A 21,269-nucleotide genomic window follows, 5' to 3' on the forward strand; every position below is an offset into this window, starting at 1 on the left:
TTTTTTTTTTTTTTTTAAAGTAGGAAAATTTATTGAGGGAAAGAAAGCTTCTGCGTAAGAGAGACAGAAGGGGGACCAGAAAGTGGGTTGCCTCTGTCTTTCCTTCTTTTCACTAAGGTGGGCCTTGCTCTCATTTTGGTTGGAACAAAGAAATCTTGTAAGTTTGGAGCCAGAGAGGCTGGCAGGACAGAGGCCCAGCAGGGACTTGGATCTGAGTTCTGCCTGCTGTGGGCCCCTTGGCTTTCCCACACCTTGGCCCAGTCGTCTATAAAAGGAGGACTCCTGCCCCACAGGCTGTGAGGACTGCAGTTGAGGAGGCACTGTGGGGAACGTGGCCACACCGCCTGGCACTCGGGCAGTGCCGCAGCGCCCACAATAATGACCTTTGCTCGCAGCAGGGCAAAGTTTGGAGTTGGCTGGAATTGGGTCGGTGACCTCAGGACAGTTTCCTGATCCCTGCCTCATCCCCCAAGCACAGTGCACGCCCTACAAACCTGTCTCCCACTGGGCATTGGGCAGCCTGCTGTGCTCGTGCCTGCAACGGTGCCCAACCCAGCCGCTTGGGTGGAGGAGGCTGGAGTGGAATTTGTTAATTAAGCAAGTTGCTCCTGGGGCCCAGAGTCTGGGAGGTTGCTACAGTTTAATTACTGAGAACAGGGCGGAGGAAATTCTCTCTGGTGCCCTTGTTTCTGATGTGTCTGGAGGACCCAAGGGGCTACCCCGTGTGGGGGGACTGAGCAGGAGCCACTTTCTACGCCTCCCCTGCTGCCCTGGCCCTGGCCCTGGCCCTCAGCCCAGTCTTACATCTTTACTTACATGGATGTAGGAGCACACAGGACCAGAGTTCGAAACTGCTCCGCTCTGGGTCAGCCTGGCGATTATAGGAAAGCCTCATCACCTCCTTCACCCCTGTGTCATCATTGTAAAGCCTGGTAGGGGTGCTGGTGCTGAAGACTTGTTGGGTATTTGAAGGATTGAAAAGAGCACAGCAAATAGTGAGCCAGGTACAAGTGAGCAGTTAATTTTGTTTCTTTTCTTTTTTTCTTTCTTTTTTGTTTGTTAGTTTGCTTGTTGAGTCAGGGCCTTGCTATGTAGTTCAGACTGCTATTGAGCTCATTATGTAGCCCAGGCTGGCCTCAACCTTGCAGTTATCCTCCTGCCTCAGCGTCCTGAGTGCTGGGGTTACAGGTATGCACCACCACATCTGGAAAGCAATTTCTTTAAAGCGTTATTCTCAACCTGGGGGCCATGGCAGTATCCAAAGACAGTTTGGGTTCCTGCAGCTGGACGAGGTACTCCTGCCCCATATTGGGTAGCGTGCACACTGCTGACCACTGGCTGTGAACAAGGCAGGATCGGGTGTGAATGGCCGTCACGCTGAAGTTGGGCACTGCTGTGAAGTGTGCCTGGGTATAGGAACACTCTGGGGCCCAGGCCTCCCCACCCCGGCTCTTCACCCTTTTGTTCCTGTGAGCCAGCTGGGGGGCGAGGGTGAACAGAGGGAAGAGGAGGAAAGGAAGCTGGGCTCCTTAGACTTGATGCCTGCCATTTATCTCTGTCTCCTCTTGTCCTGAGCGCACTTCCTGCTGTGTTCCAGGGATCAGGCCACTTGTCCTGGCCTCCCTCTCAGTCCTGCCCTCCCTCGCCCACCCCTCTCTCTCGGTGACACGAACCTCACAGTGGCTGTCCTTCCACAGCCCAAGCAGCCATCTGCCTGGCTTCTTTTCCCAGAGATCCCCCTGGCTGCCCTGGTGCCACCTGGGAGCCTCGTCGCCTGGTCTTGGCGGTCACCACATCTCAGAGTTCTCCGAGTGCTGCCTGCTGCTCAGCTCCCTGAAGGACAGGTCTGCTCATGGTGTTTCGGGCCAAGCCGTCCCCTGTCCCTCATCCCTCTGGCTGTTACTTGAGTACAGGCAGCTGTAGTGCTGTCTGGCACTGAGGCCCCATGTCCTTCGTCACAGTGTCTGAGCACCTTGTCCTAGGGGTGACTGGGCTGGTGTGACCCCCCCCCCAGCACAGTGGGTCCCTCTGTGTGTCCCTCAAGCCTGCTATGAATGTCTGTGCTCTGTGTCTTCCTTTCTCTCAACCAGCAGACTCCCATTCATCCTTCAAGACCCAGCTCCTGTGACTTCTGCCTGGAGCCCTAGGCAGGGAGTCCCTCTCCTCCTGCCCTGCCTTTACTGTGCTGGGTTAAGGCCTCGAAGCCTATGTTTGGCGTGTGCCAGGCAGCCCAGGCACGTCTGGGTTTTAGCCTGACTGATGTGTCCTTTCAGGCTGTCACTGTGTTGTCTTCGCGCTGGTTTCTCTGCCATGTGCCGTGGTGCAGGGTGGGCAGCCAGCTCTGCATCTCGGCCTCCTCCTGTATCCCTGTCCCCGTGCCTGGCACAGGGCTGTGTGTACCTAGCACAGCTTGGTGACTTCTCGAGTCCAGAGTCTCAGTCGGGGAGGCACAGTGGGTCCTCATTGCATTTTGGAGCAGCTGTCTAATGTGTGGGCTCCAGGGGGGCTTCCCGCTCAGGGAAACTCATAGCTATGGCAGAGTAGTCAACCAGGTGTGGCCTCCCTGCTCCTGTTCCAGCCCTGGGCCACAGAGCCAACCCAGTGACAGTACCTTCAAAGGACAGTAGCTGGCTGCGGTCCTGCACTGGTCGGTGGTGCAGGATGGAAGGTGGAGCCCAGCACCGGAGTGTCGCTGTCTGACACTGCTCAGGGCCCTGGCGCTTTGAGCCTCAGTTGCCTTCTCTGCGACCCAGGAACAATTATCCCAGTATAAATGACCCCAACGGCGGCCCCATGCTCCCCACCCACTCACTCCTGCCCCTGAGTCAGAGACGCAGAGCTCCTCTCCACCCCGGGGAGGGCCGGGCCCTGCGGATGGATGAACCATGGCTGTCCTGGCAGCTGAAGAACTGAGGCCTTCAGAATGGGAGAGGACACTTTTCATCTCCTGCCAGACCTGCTGCTTGGGCAGAGAGTTCCCCAGGGCTCCTTGGTATTTCAGTGCTTTGATAATGGAGGAATAAAGAGCAATTAATTGCTATAAATGGCCTGCTCCTGTAGGGCTGGTCTGACGGTGGGGTGTGATGGGTCCCCTACCTCGACACAGGACAGCGACCAGTGTCTTGGAGTCGCCTGGCTTCCTCTGGGCAGGAGCCTCCCTCTCATCCTTGGGCGGCTCCTTCCAGGGGCTGAGGCCCCGGAGGCCATGACCAGGCCTGTCCTGTGGCCACGGAGGCTGGAGGGCTGTGTGGCTGGAGTGGTGGGCCACATCCCCACCAGGTTCAGGTTAGCAGCAGACATGACCTGGTGGCAGGTGAGGGGTGGTGAGTGTGCAGGGGTGGGAGGTGCGTTGTCCAGGCAGGGAGTTGAGGTTTGCGTGGCATCTGAGAGGTGGGACATTTGCTGTCATCGGTGATTCACTGTGGTCCTCTCTGATTAACCCAGGGAGGAGCCCGGTGCTGACAGGCTGGTGACAGGCTCCCAGAGCAGTCACAGCGGGTTCCTGGCTTGCCTGACACGCAGGTCTGTCTGGACTGTGGTCGCCCTGGCCGTGAGCTTCCGCAGCTTCCTGTCCCTTGGCAGGGCATGTGCCAGGTGGCTCCTCTGTGACTGTGCTCTGCGTTCCCACAGGGCAGCAGCCTCCTCCACCTCCTCCCGGCCGGAGCCTGAGCCTCACAGCGGGGCACGTGTGCCCGGAGTTAACTTCAGAGCAGGTAAGGACTGCAGGAAGGGTGCTGTGGTGCAACCACGGGTGGTGCTGGTGGGGCTGTCCGACTCCCTGTCTGCGTTTCTCCATGGTGCTCCTTTCAGGCTCGAGGTTTCTTTTTTTCATTCCTTTTTCTTCTTTATTTAGTTCTGCAGATTGAACCCAGGGCCTTCACACTGAGCTATTATGTCATCAGCCCTTTTTATTTTGAAACAGGGTCCTGCTAAATGATTTTCCTGCCTCAACCTCCCACAGCGCTGTGATTACAGGCGTGCACTGCTGTGCAGGGTTGCGGGTCCCTTCCTTTCTTTTCTTCCCTGCTGAGGCTGGAGCCCAAAGCCCTGTGCTCACTAAGCACGTGCTGTACCCTCCTGCGCCCTCCCCATGTGTTCTTTCTGTGAATGCTGCGGTGCGGATTTCTTTCAGGCTAAAACTTGCAGAGTCTGAATTAATATTTTATATAAACTCTGAACTACAGTTACATGCCAGTATGTTTTTATACAGTGTAAACTTTGCAAAAATGTGTGTTAGTTTTTATGTGTAAATATTTAAAATCCATCATGATGTCCTTTTTTTATTTTTGGTACCAAGGATTGAACTGAGGACCTTGTGTTTGAGAGGCAAGTGGTGGCAGCACTGAGCTAAAGCCCCGGGCCAAGATGTCCTTTCACTTATTTATTTTTTTGAGTTTTTTTGAGACAGGGTGTCAGTATGTAGCCCAGGCTGGTCTCACACTTATGGTGGTCCTCTCGCCTAAGGCTCATAAGTGTTGGGATTACAGCACCACCCTGCCCAACCCTGATACTCTTTTTTTTTTGAGACAGTCTTGCCATGTAATTTATTTAGGCTGGCCTGGAACTCACTATATAGCCCTGACTGGCCTCGAACTCACAGTGATCCTCCTGCCTCAGCCTATCTAGTGCTGGGGTTTTAGGCGTTGTACCACCTTAATACATTTTTAAATGGACAAAAGGAAAGGCAGTTGCAGAACCTAGGACAGAGGCTCCTGGGCACCTAGGACCCGCCCTGTGTCTGGCCCTGCTGAGCTGGTTTGCTGTTTTCTGAGCAGGTGCAGATTCCTGGGTGTAAGTGATTCTCTTTTTTCTGGAACTGTGAGTGTTTAAACAGCACTGATTCCAGGTTTCTAAAAAAAAAAATTAGTGCAAGTGGCTGTGCTTGTATTCAGGGCTACTTGTGTTCTCCCAGGGAGGCCAGCTTCCCTGGCTCTTTTCCAACATCAGTGGTCTTTCTCAGCCACTGCTGTACCTCCTTGTTTTGCCCTCCAGGTCCTCATGGTTGATGGCGGTCCTTGCACAGGCTGGGCAAGAGGGCAGCATCGTGTCCTTGACTATCCTATGTCCTCTCAAGCCATGAGCCTCATAGTTCACTGTGTGTGAGGATCCTTCCCAGGGCTGGGAGCCACTTCCTTACTGTCGGACCTGGCCGGCCACACTTCCTTCAGCCTCCCTGTGGTGCGTGCATGTGTGTTTGCCTAGAACATCACCTACTTTTCACCAGACCATGCTTCGCTGTCTCATTTATATGACAGACCGCCACTCTCCCTGCTCATTTGCGTGATTGACAGCTACCTGTCATTGCTTTCTGTTGTCCTTTTTCTTTTTTGTGGCACTGGGCATGGAACCCAGGGCTTCAAGCTGAGCTACAGCCTTGCCCCTTTTCAAGTTTTTTTTTGACAGGGCCTCACTATGTAGTTGAGGCTGACCTGGAAGTCATTATGTAGCCCAGGCTGGTCTTGAACTCACAGCAATCCTCCTGCCTCAGCCTCCCGAGTGTTGGGATTACAGGCGTGCGCCACCATGGCCAGCTCCTTTTCAAGTTTTAAGTTTTTATTTATTTATGTATTGTTGAGTTGAGCTGCTGAGTTGTCCAGGCTGGGCTCACACTTGTGATTCTCCTGCCTCAGCCTAACAGAGTGCTGGAGTTACACAAATGCACCATTGCACCTGGCTTCATTTTTCCTTTCTTCTTTTTTGACTCCTCTCTGAATTGGACAGCTACCAGAGGGAAACCCTCTTAAGATCTGAAAGGCAGCACTGTCCCATTTTAGGCGACAGGATGTTCACGGTGCTGGCTGAGGCTGGCACTGACGAGCATGTGTCTTGGTTCTTTGGTCCAAGGACCGGATGAGTCGTTCTGTGTCTGTGAGCTGCAGTGGGAGCTTGCGTCATCTCAGTGGTTCTTGACCCCATAGGGGAAAATGGGGGTTTTCAAGTGCAGTTAATTTGCTGTTGGGGTTGTGACGAGAATGTAATGCCACATTCTCTCACCTGGGCCACAAACCCAAACATGCTGTGCTGCTCAACCCTAGACTCCAGCAGCCCAGAGCTTGCGCGGTTTGGGTTGACTGGGATTGATTATTTTCGGTTACTCGTTGCTTTCACAGCAACACCCTGCTCGCCAGTCGGGGTGGAACGTGTCAGCCTGGCACGGTGTTCCCAGCGCTCCTGCCCTGCGCAGGGTGGGGACTGTGCTCCCCGCCCCTTCTCCCCCAGGTCCGGCCCTGGGTGCTCCTTCCCTGCCAGGAGCCGGTTGAGTCAGCTCCATGAGCAGCTTGAGAAATCCTAGATGAGTAGAATTTTTAGAAATGACAGCTCAGGAGTCTTCCTGAGGCAAGAAGAGCCAGCTTGAGAAACTCTGCCAGAGAAGCGTGCAGAAGGGAAAATGATCTGGCTCCGCACACCCAGCAGTTCCTGGCGACACCAGCCCGGGGGCAGTGAGTCTGATGGCCGAGCCAATGGGAGGCACCTGTGTGTCCAGGATGCATGGACCGAGCGAGACTGTGCCGCACACACGCTGACTGCCGCCGTGGACACATCGGGCTGTTGGCACCGACCGTGTGACAGGGCCCCAGGTCTGGGGGTGGCGCCACCCCTTGCCTGGGGAAGACTGTTGTCTGCATGAAGAGATGGATCTTCTCTGGGACTGGACGGAGGGCGGCTTGTGAGAGTGCGTTTGGAGTAAAGAGCTGGGTGTGGTGGTTCATGTCTAAAACCCAACAGTCTGCAGGCAGAGGCAGGAGGATCAAAAGCTAGAACCTGGCAAGAGTACCTGCCCAACTTATCAAGACCCTGTCTCCACACAGTGCAGGAGGCGGTGGGGTTGGAGATGTTCTCAGTGCATTGAATCAAGGGCCACAAAAAAAGGAAAGGGGCAGCCCCAAACCTCAGCAGGGTGATCAGCTCGCCACCTTGGCAGCCAGCTGGCCTGTGTGAACAGGGAGGTCAGCAGCCCCTGGGTGCCTTGGGCAGGTGTGTGTGTGTGTGTGTGTGTGTGTGTGTGTGTGTGTCTGTGTGTCTGTGTGTCTGTGTGTGTCCGTGTGTGTGTCTTTCTGTCTGTATGTGTCTCTGGAGCTGTTGTGTGTGCTGACACCTAGTGGCCAGGCCCCTGCATCCCATCCTGTCTCAAGGAAAGCATAGGCTGGGCCAGCTTTTGGGCACAGTGGGAAGCTTTTTACCCTGGGGATCCCTGACTCCTATTTTGTGTGTGTGTGTGTTTGAAACAGGATCTCATTATATAACCCTGGCCGCCCTTGAACTCATAGTGATCCCTGCCTTAGCCTCCCAAGTGCTGGGATACAGCCTGCGCCACCACGGGCGTGGTACCTGGGTCCTTTGATGCAGTGACATTTGACCCTGAGCTGCTGTTGGTGTTGTCGGAGGGGGAGCTCAGATACCACTGCTGTCCCATTGCAGCCAGCCAGGCAGGTGCCTCCCGGTGTCGGGCTCCAGGAGGACCCTGATGGCCCCACACGCAGAGCTGCATGAGAAGCAGGAGCTTTCAGGTGGGGGTGCTGGGGTGCAGGCGCAGAGCCAGAGTCTGCCAGAGTCTGTAGGGAAGCTGAGGTGACAGTGAGAAGCCGGGGACACCCAACATGAGGGCTGCTGGAGGAGCAGTGTGCTGAGGCGGCTGGCCTCTCAGGATTGTTCTGGCTAAAGTGGGTTTGAGGAAAGGAGGAGGAGAGAAGGGGGATCCTGGGGTTGGCACATCGTAGCCCAGATGGGAGCAGCTGTTGGGGGAGATGGAGCCTGAGGCTCAGAGCAGGGCTCACCCAGAGGCGTGGGGAGTGCAGCCCCTGCTCCACGCTGCCCTGTGGGTGCTGGAGGGAGGCGAGAGAAGCAGTGATGCCCCAGGACCCTGCCCGGGGGCTCCATCCTTGCGCTGTCTCTGCTCCTTCCTGAGCCTGGTGGGAGCTGACGTGGAGTAGCCAGAGAGGAAGAGGCTGCAGGCTGGGTTTGGAGATGGGAGGTTCGGAGGAGCCTTTGCTGGCAGCCCAGCTGGCACAGACTTCTGCCTACTGTGTGAGCTTTAGGGCGGGGTGTCAGCCTGGGGCGTGAGGAGCCACGCCCACAGGAGGTTGTGCTGTTCCGAGCCCGCCCCGCTGGTCCAGCTCTCAGACCCTGGGAGAGGGCCCTGTGAGGAGTCCCTGGCCTGCCAACCTGGTTCCTGTTCCCCGAGTGCGGCTCCTTGGCACTGGGGCTGGCGAGGCCCCACCCCACCAGCTGCCGAGTTATTTCTGACTCATCCAGGAGTTACAAGTGTGTAACCCAAGCCTCTCCACACCCGCTTCCTCTCCTCTACCCCTCCTGCAGCCCCTCTCCCTGCCCCACTGCGGGTCAGGTCCCGTGGCCGCTGCCCTCGGACAGGTGGGGTGCACGGGTACGGGGGCCTGAGCTGGCCTCCTGACCTCGGCAGGCTGCTGCAGCCACTGGTCTTCGCTGGGGCTGGCACAGGTCCCACAGTTCCTCAAGGCCTGGGCAGCGCTTCTGACTGTGTCACTGGCTCCTCGTGTAAGCTGCTCCCTTTGGACGCCAGGACCCCATGCTTCCGTCTCCTGAGCTCACAGCCTCGCTGTCCCACTGCTCCACACACGGCCACAGCACCTGCTCTGGGCCAAGCTTCCCAGCCAGGGCCAGTGGGCAGCCTGCCCCGTCCTCTCAGCTCTCAGCAGTGAGACTGGGTGGGAAGGGGCTGCTCAGAGAGAGGGGGTCGCCCACAGGTGCCAGGTCTTAGCACATCTCCCCGCCCATATAGGAGTCCCCAGAGCTGGGCCGAGGGGATGAACCGCGAGGGTGCGGCCGGGAAGAGTCCAGAGGAGATGTACATCCAGCAGAAGGTCCGCGTGCTGCTCATGCTGAGGAAGATGGGGTCGAACGTGAGTGCTGTGGGTGTCACCGCGAGGGTGCCTGACCCTGTGGCCTGGAGCGGGGGCTGCCTGGCTTGGGGTTTGGCTCTGTGGCCAGTTCAGGGGGATGTGCAGAGTCTTCCCGCCTCGTGCTGTGCTGGGCCAGGACAGTGAGGGTCTGGGGATCCGACCTGCCCCCTCTCCCCCTTAATCCCAGCTTCTCTCTGGGAGGGTCAGCTGGGCCGGATGGGCACTGAAGAGGGCAGCACAGGCCCAGGGCACCTCTCAGAGAGCAAGGGGGCATCTGGAATTGGCCCTGCCCTCAGCTTGGGCAGGGTCCTTGTCTCCTGCTGGCCCTGCGCAAGGCTCCATGCCTCCTAGATTCAGTCCTGGGGGCTCCAGGGTCAGGCTTCTGGGAAGGCCCCACACCAGGGTCCGGGAGCAGGCACCGCCCTCACGCACACACTTTCCGCAGCTCACGACCAGCGAGGAGGAGTTCCTGCGCACCTACGCGGGGGTGGTCAGCAGCCAGCTCAGCCAGCTGCCCCAGCATGCCATCGACCAGGGTGAGTGGTGTCCCGTGTGGGCTTGGTCAAGCAAGCAGGGAGACCGATTGCTGTCCTACAGGTCCGCTTCCTCAGCCAGGCCGGTGGTGGGATCCCCTTCTGGTAACAGTTCCCTTCGGCTTTGCCTGGCTCTGCCACAACCTCGCTTAGGGTGAGCTGGCCCGTGTGCCACACCATGACACACACAAGGGTTCCCTAAAGCCCAAGGCAGTTATCTTCTTTGGGGTGACCACAAGCAACCCTCAAGGACACGGGAGACATGGGAGGCACTGTGGCAGGCACCATGCCAAGCTCTTGTCGTTCCCAGTTCCCTTTAACTACAGACAGCAGTAGTTTGTATCACTTCCAGTTACCACCATAAGTCATGGCCCTGGATCATGCAGCCCAGTCCTGAGCGGACGTTGTCCTGTCTTCTGTCACCAGCCAGGCTGCTCTCCCTCTCGGGGAGGCTGATCTTGACACTGGGGTTGGTAGTCTTTTTTTTGTTTTTGAGACAGGGTCTTGCTGTGTAGTTCAAGCTGGCCTGCAGCTCACTACGTAGCCCAAGGTGATCCTCGTGCCTCAGCCTCTAGAGAGCCAGGATTACAAGTGTGCCCCACTGTGCCAAGCTTTGTAGCCTGGTATTCTGACCAGACCCTCCAGGTAGTCCTTTCCCGTTACTCTCCTTATATTCTGTTGGAATTATCAGCATAATACTCTAGCCGTGGTGTGTCCAGACATGTGTCATGTCCTCCTGGAGAACATGCGTCCTGACTCCACCTGGCACCAGGGCTGGTCCCCAGGCAGAACCCTGGGTGTGACCCAGCCCAGGCACCCAGCTCAGCAGAAACCTCCCAGGGCGCTGGCGGCTTCCTGAACAGCACTCACCATTGTGGCCATGCTGGGTCCCCATTGTGGAGCCAGGTGGCCCTGAAACCCTTGGGCCTTGAGTCCCAGGGACTTCTCTTCCTCCCCACCTCATCTCCATCGCTGAACCAACTAAATTGCTGTGAGGTGGTGAGAACGCTCCTGTGGACTGGCCCAGAAAGAAATAAGTTGCACAGCACTACAGCAAGTCCCCTGCCACACACACTCACTGGTGTGTGGACAGGAAGGCTGACCATGGCCATGCGTGGTGCATACTGTAATCCTAGCAGTTGAGAGGCTGAGGCAGGAGGATCACCAAGAGTGTGAGGCCAGCCTGGGAAGATTACAAGATCTTACCTCAAAAAACAAACAAATGAAAAGCTGATGAAATGTGTACCCACTGTTAATATAAAAGAAACTTTGTGTGGCACTGGGGATGGAACCCCTGCCCACTAGATGCCTTTGAGGGGAGGGCCTGTCAGGGACCTCCGCTTTCCAAGTCACAGCGTCTTATAAAGTGAGCTTTATGGTTGTGTAGCAAGGGGAAAACACCGGCAGGGAGCTCTTGCTCTCTTCGCTGAAGCAGCACGGAGAATGCAGATGGCTCTGATGGGCTCCAGGAAGAGTGCAGTGACCACACCTTATGGTGGACCTGGCCAGCAGGCATGTGGGGGTGTGGGCATGGCCACAGGGGGTGCAGTGTGCAGATGCTCCTGTCTCGGCAGAGGCACCGAGGTGCGGCTTGGGCTCCCGCGTGCTCACCCCCACCCACACACCCAGGGATGGTCACCTCTAACCAGGCTACTGGGCAGACCTGGAGGATTCCATGTCTGGGGCAGAGAGGGCGGCTGTGGTTGGAAGAGCTTCCTGGGTCTTCTGTTCTCTTCTTTTGTTATTTTTTGGTTTTTGAGACAAGGTCACTATGTAGCCCAGGCTGGCCTCAAATTCAGGACCTTCCTGCCTCAGCCTCCTGAATACTGAGGTTACAAACGTGCACTACCACACCCAGCTCTCCTCTTTTTCCTCTCCTGTCTTCTCCTCTCCCTCCCTTCTTCCTTTCTTCTTTCCTTTCTTTTTTCCTTTGTTGTTGTTATACTAGGGATGGAACCCAGGTTCCACATAGAGCTTCATTCCCAACCCTTTCTGAATTTAATTTTATTTTTATATTTTGAGACAGGCTCTCACTAAGTTGCCCAGGCTGGGCTTCAATTTGTGATCCTCCTGCCTCAGCCCCGCAGAGTGGTGGGATTACAGGGATGTACCAGCAATGTCAGCAATTTTGTTTTTCTTTTTTAAATTTATTTTATTTAGATACAGTGTCTCACTGTGTTGCCCAGGCTGGTCTCAAACTCCTAGGCTCAAGGGATCCACCTGCCTTGGCCTCTCAAGCAGCTGGGACCACAGGTGTGCACTCCTCTGTCCAGCTGTGTTATTCTCTGTGTGCCTAAAGGTGCCACAAACAAATACAGCCCTGAAACTGTAGTCTTGTTTCTCCCAAGGGCTCGCACGCTGAAGGCCGGGAGTCTTCAGTGCTGCCCACACCACGGGGCCAAATTCGAACCTGCCACCCTTTCCCCTGGTGGAGCCAGCCTCAGCCGTGCCCAGGCATTGTGCTGTCAGTTGCACAGGTCCTGCCGGGGTGTCAGCCTAGATCTGTGTGTCTGGGAGGTAGCATGGGGCAGGGAGCCAGGGTGATGCCCACAGGCCTGTGTGAGCACCTTATGCCCAGCAGGTGGCGCCATCTGCCAACAGATGACTGTTGCTCTGCAGGCCAGCCACCTCCTGGCTCTGGCTTCGAGGGCCTGGCCACCACCTTTAGGCCCCCAGGCACTTGTCCCCTGGGGCTGCAGCCCTGAGCTGGGGAGGAGCCTGACTTAGGGCCCCCCATGCTGCAAATGACCTTGGCTGCTGTCAGGCTGCCTGACCTGTGCCAGCTGAGGCCACTAATGAAAGCCTCCTCCCCTTCCTTCCTGAGACCCTGTTTCCTTCCCCAGTTTTTCCCTTGTCCTCCTTGTGCTGCTGTCCTCTCCCTTGCCCCCCACACCCTCCCTGTGAGGTCACTTGTGTCCTCACAGCCTCAGCAGACAGCTCTGGTCAGCACTTTGAAAACAGAGGCCCTCAGGCCAGACCTCTTCTGACCCTAAAGGCCAGGGTGACTTGAAGCTTAGAGATATCAGCAGTTTCCCTCCCACTTAGAATTGCAGGGGCTCCTGCTGCCTCAAGAGTGAGCCCCCAGCCACCTGTCCCTGCACATGGGGAGGGAGGGAGGGACCTGAGTCAGGTCCTTTGGGGCTGTCCCCTCTTCCAGGACCAGTATGGGTGGTTTACTGGTTCTGAAATAATCCTCAGTCTGGAAAACAGCAGAGAGGCTTACAGGGTTGCCTCCTCCTGTTGCACAGCTATAACCATGGTTAGCCTTTTCTGTCTGTCTGTCTGTCTGTCTGCCTATCTACCCATCTATCTTTTGGTACTGGGGATGGAATTCGGGTCCTTGCACTTGCGAGACAGGCGGTGGCACCACTGAGCTAAATCCTCAGCCCCTAGCCTTCTCTTCAATTTCCCAACAGGGCCTTTTTTCCCTCCAATACTAAGGATTGAACCCAGGACCTCATGCATTCTAGGCAAGTGCTGTTCTGCTGATTTGGTTTTTCTTTTGAGACAAGGTCATGCTATGTAGTTCAGGCTGGCCTTGAATTCACTATGTAGCCCAAGCTGGCCTTGAACTTGCAGTGATCCTCCTGCTTGGTCTCCCAAGTGCTGGAATTACAGGTGTGCACCACCATGCCAAGCTGAATTTTATTTTGAAGTGAGTTTCCACTGAGTTGCCCAGGCTGGCCTCAAAATTGTGATCTTCCTCAACTCGTGAGTAGCTGGGATTACAAGCATGTACCACCATCCCCAGCTCCCAGTGTCCTTTTAAAAACATACATAATGAGCTGTGTTTTGTGGCACACACCTGTAATCCCAGCTCCATGGAAAGCTGAGGCAGAAGGATTTCAAGCTCAGTTATAGTGTGATAAGAGACTCAGTCTCAAAAAAAAAAAAAAAATTAAAAAAGGGCTGAGGATGTAGCTCAGCAGGCCCCTAGGGTCAATCGTCAATACTGAAAAAAAAATTGTGCACGTTGGCCAGGAATGGTGGAATACCAATACTGGGGAGGCTGAGGCAGGAGGATTTCAGTGAGTTCAAGACCATTTTGAGCTACATTCTTTTTTTTTTTTTTATATGGGGGTTGAACTCATGACCTCGTGCTTGCAAAGCAGGCGCTGTGCCACTGAGCTACATCCCCAGCCCCCATCTTGAAGTACACAATGAGACTGTCTAAAACACTTTTTTTTTTTAAAGCATGCATGTTAGGGCCAGGGATTTAGCTCAGTGGTTCCACTGCTTGCCTTGCAAGCACAAGGACCTGAGTTCACTCCCCAGTATCAAAAACCAAGCATGTTAAAGGTGAATCTGTACAGCATAAATATATATATTTTTAAATTGTTTAATTGTTATATGGCATGATGATGCATAGTCACAAAATTTATGCAGCATAAAAAAAAATTTTTTTTTTTTGATACCATGGATAAAACTCAGGACCTTGCTCTTGTGAGCCAGGTGCAGTGCCACTGAGCTACATCCCAGCCCTAACACCGTAATTTTTTTTTTTTTTTTTTGGTACCGGGGATCAAACTTGGGACCTTGCGCTTGTGAGGCAGGCGGTGACACCACCACCATAAATATTATAACACTGATTTTAGCATCCACTTTTTTACTTAGAATAATTTTACTATCTCCTAAACAATTTCCAAAAAAAGCATCTTAGCAGTTGCAGAATAAGCAGCCACCTTTGGCTGTTTTGTAATTCATTGACCAGCCACTCCCTATCGGGTCTCTGCCTTTCCTTCCTGCTTTTAATCACAATAATGACTTAAGCTCTTCCTGGGGGACCTGGTAACATACAGGATTATGACATAGGTGCTGTGTTGGGGCTACTTTCAAGTGAGAAACTGGCTCCAGGGTTAAGGAGATCCAGGCCCCAGAGCAGTCAGCCTGGGCCCTGGCTGTGGCAGGCATCTGGTGTAGAAATCCTCAGGACTTACTACAGGGTCCATCTAGAAGTGGCTATAGGCAGCCCCCACTTTTTTTTTCTGAGACACTCACTGTGTACCCCAGGCTGGCCTTGAACTCTCAGCCATCCTCCTCCTCAGAGTGCTGGGATTACGGGCACGTGTTAGCACGTCCCGCACTGTCCTGCTTCTTGCCCCTGGGAGCTGCATAGTAGTATTGAGTTCCAGGCATCATAGTGATACAGGACATACGATCTATGGTAACTCCCACCCTGCGAGATGTCTGGATGCGTCGAGTTTGTGTTCTCTAAAATCAAAGAATGAATTCTAGGAACAGCGGAAGTTAAGAGTAGGAAGCATTTATTGCAGTATAGCTTCTGCCTGAGAGAAACAGAAGGGGACCTGGAAAGTGGGTTATGCGCCAACCCCCACTTCTCCAGGGTGTTATATTGCTTCAAGGTGGGACAAAACTACAGTCAACTAATGAGATTGCAAATACAGTCGCTTAGGCAGTATTGTCCAGTGGGGAAGCACAAGGTGGTTGTGAGGCAGGACAAACCCGATTAGGTAATTTTGATTAAATTCGGATCAAATGGGGAAGCTAGTCCCAGTAGCAAGCACACACGGACTTCCGGGCAGGGAGGGGTTAAGGTCTTGTTCCCCCACCCAGGTGGTTGATGCCTGTTTAGTATATCAGCCACTGCTGTTTATCCCAGAAGTGGGTGGAGTGTAGTCGGCAGGGCTTTTAGAGAATGAGCCTCCAGGCCATTCTCTTCTGCTGCTCCTAACTAGTTTAGCTGTCTGCAAATAGCCTCTGTCCAGTCGTCCTGTCTCCATGAGCCCTCTCGGGACAGTCTCCCTGCCCTGCGGCCAGCAGGCTGGCTCAGGCCCTGGTGGCTTCCCCTGTGGGATCTGAGGCTGCTGGTTCAGGGTTTGCTGGGAACTTGTAGAAGAGCTGTGCTCCAGGCAGAGCAGCAGCACCCTGCCCAGCATCCCTGGGTAGGAGCAGCCCCAGTCTAAATTCTGAGTCCCTGCCCCACTGCCTGCACACTGTCCCTCCTCTCCCTGCATGAAGCCTTCTCTGACCATCCGGGCCCAGTGGGTTTCTGGCTCCGGCTCTGGAGCTGTTGCCGCTCAGTTGGGAGCTTTGTGGACAGAGTCTGTGCTGTGTACACAGCCATGCGTGGCCCTCTGTGGCTCCACTGGCGGCCCTAAGCTGTGCCCGTCCTCCGCAGCAGAGTCTCTGGGTCTGCTCTGCCACCTGTGGCTTCCCAGCTCCTCCCGCTGCTGTCAAAGTGGGCCCCCGAGATTCAGCATAGCCGCCAGGAATCAGTCTCTCCAGCCTTAATCACCACCGCAGCAGCAATTACCTGTGACCTAATAAGCGAATGGAGCACAGTTGTGGCTGCCGCGGGCCAGGCAGAAACCAGACAGGGTTTGGTGCAGGACTTGTGTCACCAAAAGAAGGAAAACATCCCAAGAGGAAGCAAGGACGTGACGAGAAGGGATGACGAGGGGGCAGGTGGTAGAGCCAGCACTCTGGGCCTGGCTACACCAGGGGCCGCCCTGACCCTTGTCGCCGAGTGCCAGTGCTGCTGTCCTGATCTGAGGAGTGCCCACGAGACTGGACATCCCTCACAGCCCCTCACCTGCTGGCTCCTAAGAACAGCTGGCCCCGAGATGAGGGGCCCAGGAGTTCGGCACAGGGGAAGGGGCGCTGGGAGTGCTAGAAACGCACGGTATAGACAGATGGGAGAGGGCCCTGCAGCCTGAGGGAGCCTGTACCTGGCCCAGGGCTGTGCGTTCCCTGGGTGGCCCTGGGTGGCCCAAGAGGCAGCTCTGCACCAGTTTATTCCACACTCCTGGTGGGTCACTGCCAGAGCGATCAAGTGAGGAGAAAGGTTCCAGGGCAGCGGTTAGGGATGCTCCAGGGGTGCCGTGACCCTGTGGGACTGGCCCTATGGTGAAGGTGTAGGAGCAGGTGACAGGACAGCAGGCGGCACAGTACCCGCTTGAGCGGCTGGCGGCTGGCAGGAGGCAGCGGAGTGGTGTGTGGAGCAGAGGTGCCCGTGGGTGTTCAGGAGGCCGTGGGCACAGATGCCAGGAGGGGCAGATAGAAAGCTCTGAGCGAGGGTGAGGACAGGACAGGGAATCGGACCCCCAGGAGAGCAGGCACCTCAGGGCCCAGCCTCCTGTAAGGCAGTGGGGCCGGATCCCCCTTCCTCTCTCCTCCCTCCTCCACCCCTTTCACGCCCAACCCCATAGGTGCTCTGCCACTGTGCTCCATCTGAGCCCATCTCAGCAGGTGGGCAAGGAGGCCGGGCTCTCAGGGCTGGGGGTAGAGCTCCGGGCAGCCCACCATACAGAGTCACCAGACACCCCAGCCCCGCTGAATCAAGTGCGCCTCGAAATCTGCATTTTATTTCTGAGACAGGGTCTCACTGCATAGTTCAGTCTGGCCTTGAACTTACTATGTAGCTCAGGCTGCTCTCGCCAGTTCTTCCTCAGCCTCAGCGTTACACCTCATCTGTGTAAATCTTCATTTTAAACAAGCACTCAAAGCAGGTGAGATAGCACCTGTAATCCCAGCTACTTGGGAGGCTGAGACAGGAGGATTATTTTAGCAAAAAAAGCTCAAGGCCAGTTTAGACAGCATAGCCAGACCCCATCTCCCAAAACGTAAAAGCTCACAGGGTGACTGTGACCCTCGGGGTCTGAAGCTCGAGAAGACACCAGGACTTTAGGTGCTGACCCCTGGAGAGGCCCGCACTTTCCAGTTCTGTCCCATCACACACTCTGGCCCCGAGAACTTGTTTGGGGAGCAGAAGCATGGGGAGAAGGAGCCCCTGTGTGGGAGCACAGACTGTGGACAGAGTATGGGGGACAGGTGACAGGTGGCAGCCTTGCTTGTGACACCTTGTGTGGATGTCCTGCAGCCAGTCTCACCGCTGGCGTAGATGCTGGTCGCTGTCTTTCACAGATGAGTACACGGAAGCTGGGTTTTTGTGGGTAAACAGGCAGTCGGGCTGGCGTCCAGGCTGTGTTTCAGGGCTTTGGTACCCGTTAGAGCGAGGGAGGCCCTGGGCCTGCTCGGAGCCGGCCAGTGTCCTCACCCCACCTGGTGCACTTGGGACAGTGATTGTCAGCCTGGGCCTGGTGGGTGCTGCTGAGACCTCAGTGAACCCGTGGCTGCTGTTCCCATGGCAACCAGAGTGTGGCTCCGCCTCTGGGGAAAGCAAACCCCTGGGCCCCTGGGTTGTGGGAGATGCACAGAGCTCCTGCTCCTGAGTGCTGCTGGAAACAGTGCCTGCTGCCTGGGAGATGGGATGGCTCCCAGCTCTGCCCCTTGAGGACCAGTTGGAACCTGTTTTTCCAGGCAGCAGTTCCCCAGAGCCAGTGGCAGGGCCGTTGCTGCAGGGGTAGCAGGTAGAAGGTGCCCATGGCACTCAGGCTAGATGAGGAGCTCGGGTGGGTGCTGTAATGGTGGTGGAAGCTTGGAGCACCATCCGCCCGGGGTGTGGAGGCTTCTGCGCCTTCCTGTCCTCTCGTGTGTACCCAAGGCAGGTGGCCGTGGGCTCTTCACCCAGTACGTCTCACCCTGGCCAGAGTGGGGTGAGGACTTCGGGTGGCAGAGCTGGGGCATCAGGCAGCTTGGGCTCAGAGGCCCACTTGCCTCCATTCTAGGTCCTGTGGGCGCCCACTCATGGCCGGTGCTACTCCTGGGACCCTTTTTCCAGTTCTTTGAGACAGGGTCTTGCTTTGTCGCCCAGGCTTCCTTTAGAAGTTGGAGCGGTCCTCCTGCCTCAGCCTCCCAAGTGCTGGGATTACAGGTGTGCACCACACGCCTGCTTCCCCCTTTTTCCTCCAGTGATGTCCTACTGGAGCACTGAGCCTCAGGTATCAGAGGGCTCCGCAGACTTGGGCCCTCTCCGCTCCTGCGTGTTAGTGCGGCCTCCCTGCCGCTGGTACAGTGCATCGGGTTCATGCCCAGGACAGCACACAGGCCAGTGACCCCATTGTCTGCTGCCTGTGCCGCCCGCCGGCTTCCCTCTCGAAGCCCCTGCATATTTGGCATTTTTCTCTCCCCATCACTTGACTGGCTCTATTCAAGGGGCTGAGCTGGCCCTGGCTGTGGGATGGGAGGCCCGTGGGTGCCCTCCCTGGCTCCGAGAACCCTGCTGTCTGGGTGGCTGATCCACAGGGACAGGGAAGAAGGGACAGGGCTCCTCCCAGGTGGCACTCAGTTCTGTGCTGAATTTCCTACACGGTGTCCCTGGCTGCTTTGGTGACTTGTTTTCAATAATAGGGATTAAGTCCAGGGCCAGGGCCTTTGCACGAAGCTATATATCGAGCCCTTTAGTTTATTTTATTTTGAGACAGAGTCTCGCTAAGTCACTAAGTTGCCAAGGCTGGGTTTGAACTTATGACCCTCCTGCCTCAGCCTTCCAGAACCCTGGGATGTTTTGAAATTCTGAGTCTTGGTCCATGCTGGTAGTGACAGGTGGTTTTGTCCAGTCTCTGCCAGGAGGCTTGATGAGGCTCTGTATTCCAAAGGACAAGGACAGGCTAGTCATTTCCCAAGGGCATAGCCCAGTCCCTGGCAGCATTCAAGCTGTGGGACCCAATCTGGGTCCAGTTCTGGGTCCTCCCTCTGCTGTGAAAAAAAACCAAACAAACCAAAACTGAGCAAAGTGGTGGTACACATTTGTAATTCCAGGACTCCAGAGGCTGAGGCAGGAGGATTGCCACAGGCTTGAGGCCAGCCTGGACTACATAGTGAATTTACGGCCCGCGTGAGCTATATAGCAAGGCCCTGTCTCAAAACAAAACAAGCCGGGCATGGTGGCGCATGCCCCTAATCCCAGCACTCAGGAGGCTGAGGCAGGAGTATCGCTATGAGTTTGAGACCAGTCTGGGCTACATAGTGAGTTCCAGGTCAGTTTTGACTACATAGTGAGACCCTGTCTCAAAAACCCAAAACAACAAACAAACCAGAGCCAGGAATGTAGCTCAGTGCACTGTACCTGCCTGACAAATGCAAGGTCCTGAGTTCGATCCCTGGTACCAGAGTCCAAGAGTATCTGGAGGAGCCTCTGGCTCATGTGTTCCCAAAGGAAGGCTCCCAGTGGTTGGCTGGAAACAGTGAGTCCCTTGGGGCAGCACCGGCTGCAGCTGGGCTATTCCTGGCCTCGCAGCATGGTGGGAGACCAGGGACTCCTGCAAAGCTTGCTTCAGTATCCTGTTTAGTGGTCATCAATATCCCCATTTAACCTTAGAGGGTGACCTCCCCACCCTCCTTCCAGGCAGGACACCCATTGGAGGACCTGGAACTCTGGCCCTGGGGCCCTTCCCCCCTGACGCTCCACTTCCTCCAGGGCACCCGTGCTATTTCCGTGCCTCCAGCTCCCTGCAGAGCCCCAAGGCCCCCAAGAGAAAGGCCGTGAGGCTGCCAGGAACCAGTGATTGCTACCAAGGCATCTTCTGCTGACACCACTCCGTCGCCCCCTCAGCTGTGCGCCCGGGTAGCCGGCCGGAGAGGTGGGCATCTGTTAGGTGAGCAGCTTGGCTGCACCCGCCCGCATGATGTAATCAGAGTCTTTGTTGCCAGGACGATGCTGCCTGCAGCGCTGCTGCGTGGTCCAGGCCTGGGCGAGAACAGAATGTTCCGGGGAAGACAGGGAGCGTTTGTCGGGCTTCTCAATAAGGGGCTCCTCTTAGGGAGCCAGAAGACTCGAGGTCCTTCCCAGAAGCCTCGTTTTCTTTTCAGGAACTCGAGCTGTGCCAGAGAACCCAGTGAAGGCGGGAGCAGGCTGGGCCCACTTGGCATGCCCTTCCCACCTTGCCTATGCAGGTGTGGCTCTGTGACGTCTGCAGCACCACCCCAAGCCAGCGGGTCCCCTGTGCTGTGCCAGCTCCAGCCCCACTGGGCACCGCCCATGTCACCCCACCCTTGGGCGGCCTCTCCTGTGTCCCTGCCATTCCAGTGGCCTCCTCCCCAGAGAGTCCTCCTGCAGTGCAGACTGGAGGTTTGTTCAGAAGGCCCCAGGCAGATATTACGGTCGGGCACCACACAGAGCCACCCGTTAGCAAAGGAACCCAGGGCAGGGACACCGGGGGACCAACGTCGGCTCACTTGCCTTCCCGGCAGCTCATTCTGGGTGCAGGCAGCTTAGCCTCTTCAGCTCCTTCCTCCTCCCGATGCCCCTTCTGGCCGTGTGTCAGAGTCCATCTTATGGAAACAAGATAAAGGCAGTGATTTCATGAGTGCCTGGACCAGAATCTTCAATTTAGGATGAAGACAAGTACTAATAAGGGTCGCAGGCATTGTCTGTGTGAGAGCCTGGCAGCCAGCAGGCCAGAAGAGTACCTGGCTACACTCCTGGAACAGGTGTTTGGGTTTGGGCAGAGGACAAGCTGTTGCAAAGAGTGGCTATGAAAACCCACCAGGCAAAACCCTCCACAGGGTAGAACCCTGAGATGGTAGGAGAGAGGAGGTTCCCAGGGCTCCAGGCTTCAGTGAACCTGGAGCCAGGGGTCTGGATGGAGTGAGTACATCAGTGCTCCAGGCTGAAGCCCTGAGTCCTTGTCCGGCTTCTTCCGGCTATGCAGCCTTGAGGCGGCCTCTGAACCTCCTCCTGCAGCCCGATGGGGGGGTGTGGGCCTCATCTACCAGAGGGGAGGTGGCTTCCTCTAGCCCCGTGCAGTCAGTGGGTGGTACAGAGGGATGGGGAGGCCCTGCAGTCTCCCTGCTTTGTCCTGATTGCCCATCAGAGACTCTTGTCCCCATCTACAGGTGCAGAGGATGTGGTGATGGCCTTCTCCAGGTCAGAGACGGAGGACCGGAGACAGTAGCCACTTCGATCCCTTCAGGATGCCCTGGAAGCTGTTGAGGGCCAGGCGATCTGTGTGGCTCGCGCTGAGTGGCAGTGACCACCATCCCTCCTCCCTCCCCC

General features: G+C 56.1%; 1 protein-coding gene across 5 annotated transcripts in view; it reads left to right on the plus strand.

Moving 5' to 3' along the window:
- The first annotated feature begins 3,630 nt into the window (after window positions 1–3,630).
- Window positions 3,631–21,269, plus strand: part of LOC104864848 (beta-catenin-interacting protein 1) — a 100,059-nt gene continuing 82,420 nt past the window's right edge. For 4 of the 5 annotated variants that reach the window (XM_010628066.3, XM_010628069.1, XM_010628067.1 and 1 more), the window contains exons 1-3: window positions 3,631–3,713; window positions 8,759–8,879; window positions 9,325–9,415. In XM_010628066.3, coding sequence (XP_010626368.1) covers window positions 8,784–8,879; window positions 9,325–9,415 — 187 coding nt within the window. In that variant the 5' untranslated portion in view covers window positions 3,631–3,713; window positions 8,759–8,783. Of the gene's footprint in view, window positions 3,714–8,758; window positions 8,880–9,324; window positions 9,416–21,109; window positions 21,264–21,269 lie in introns of those variants that run through there. The other variant, XM_033767359.1, reaches the window with a different exon arrangement.

Source organism: Fukomys damarensis, unplaced genomic scaffold (genome assembly GCF_012274545.1).
Source record: "Fukomys damarensis isolate Sample0158 unplaced genomic scaffold, DMR_v1.0_HiC HiC_scaffold_23, whole genome shotgun sequence".
In the NCBI taxonomy this organism is placed as follows: Eukaryota; Metazoa; Chordata; class Mammalia; order Rodentia; family Bathyergidae; genus Fukomys; species Fukomys damarensis.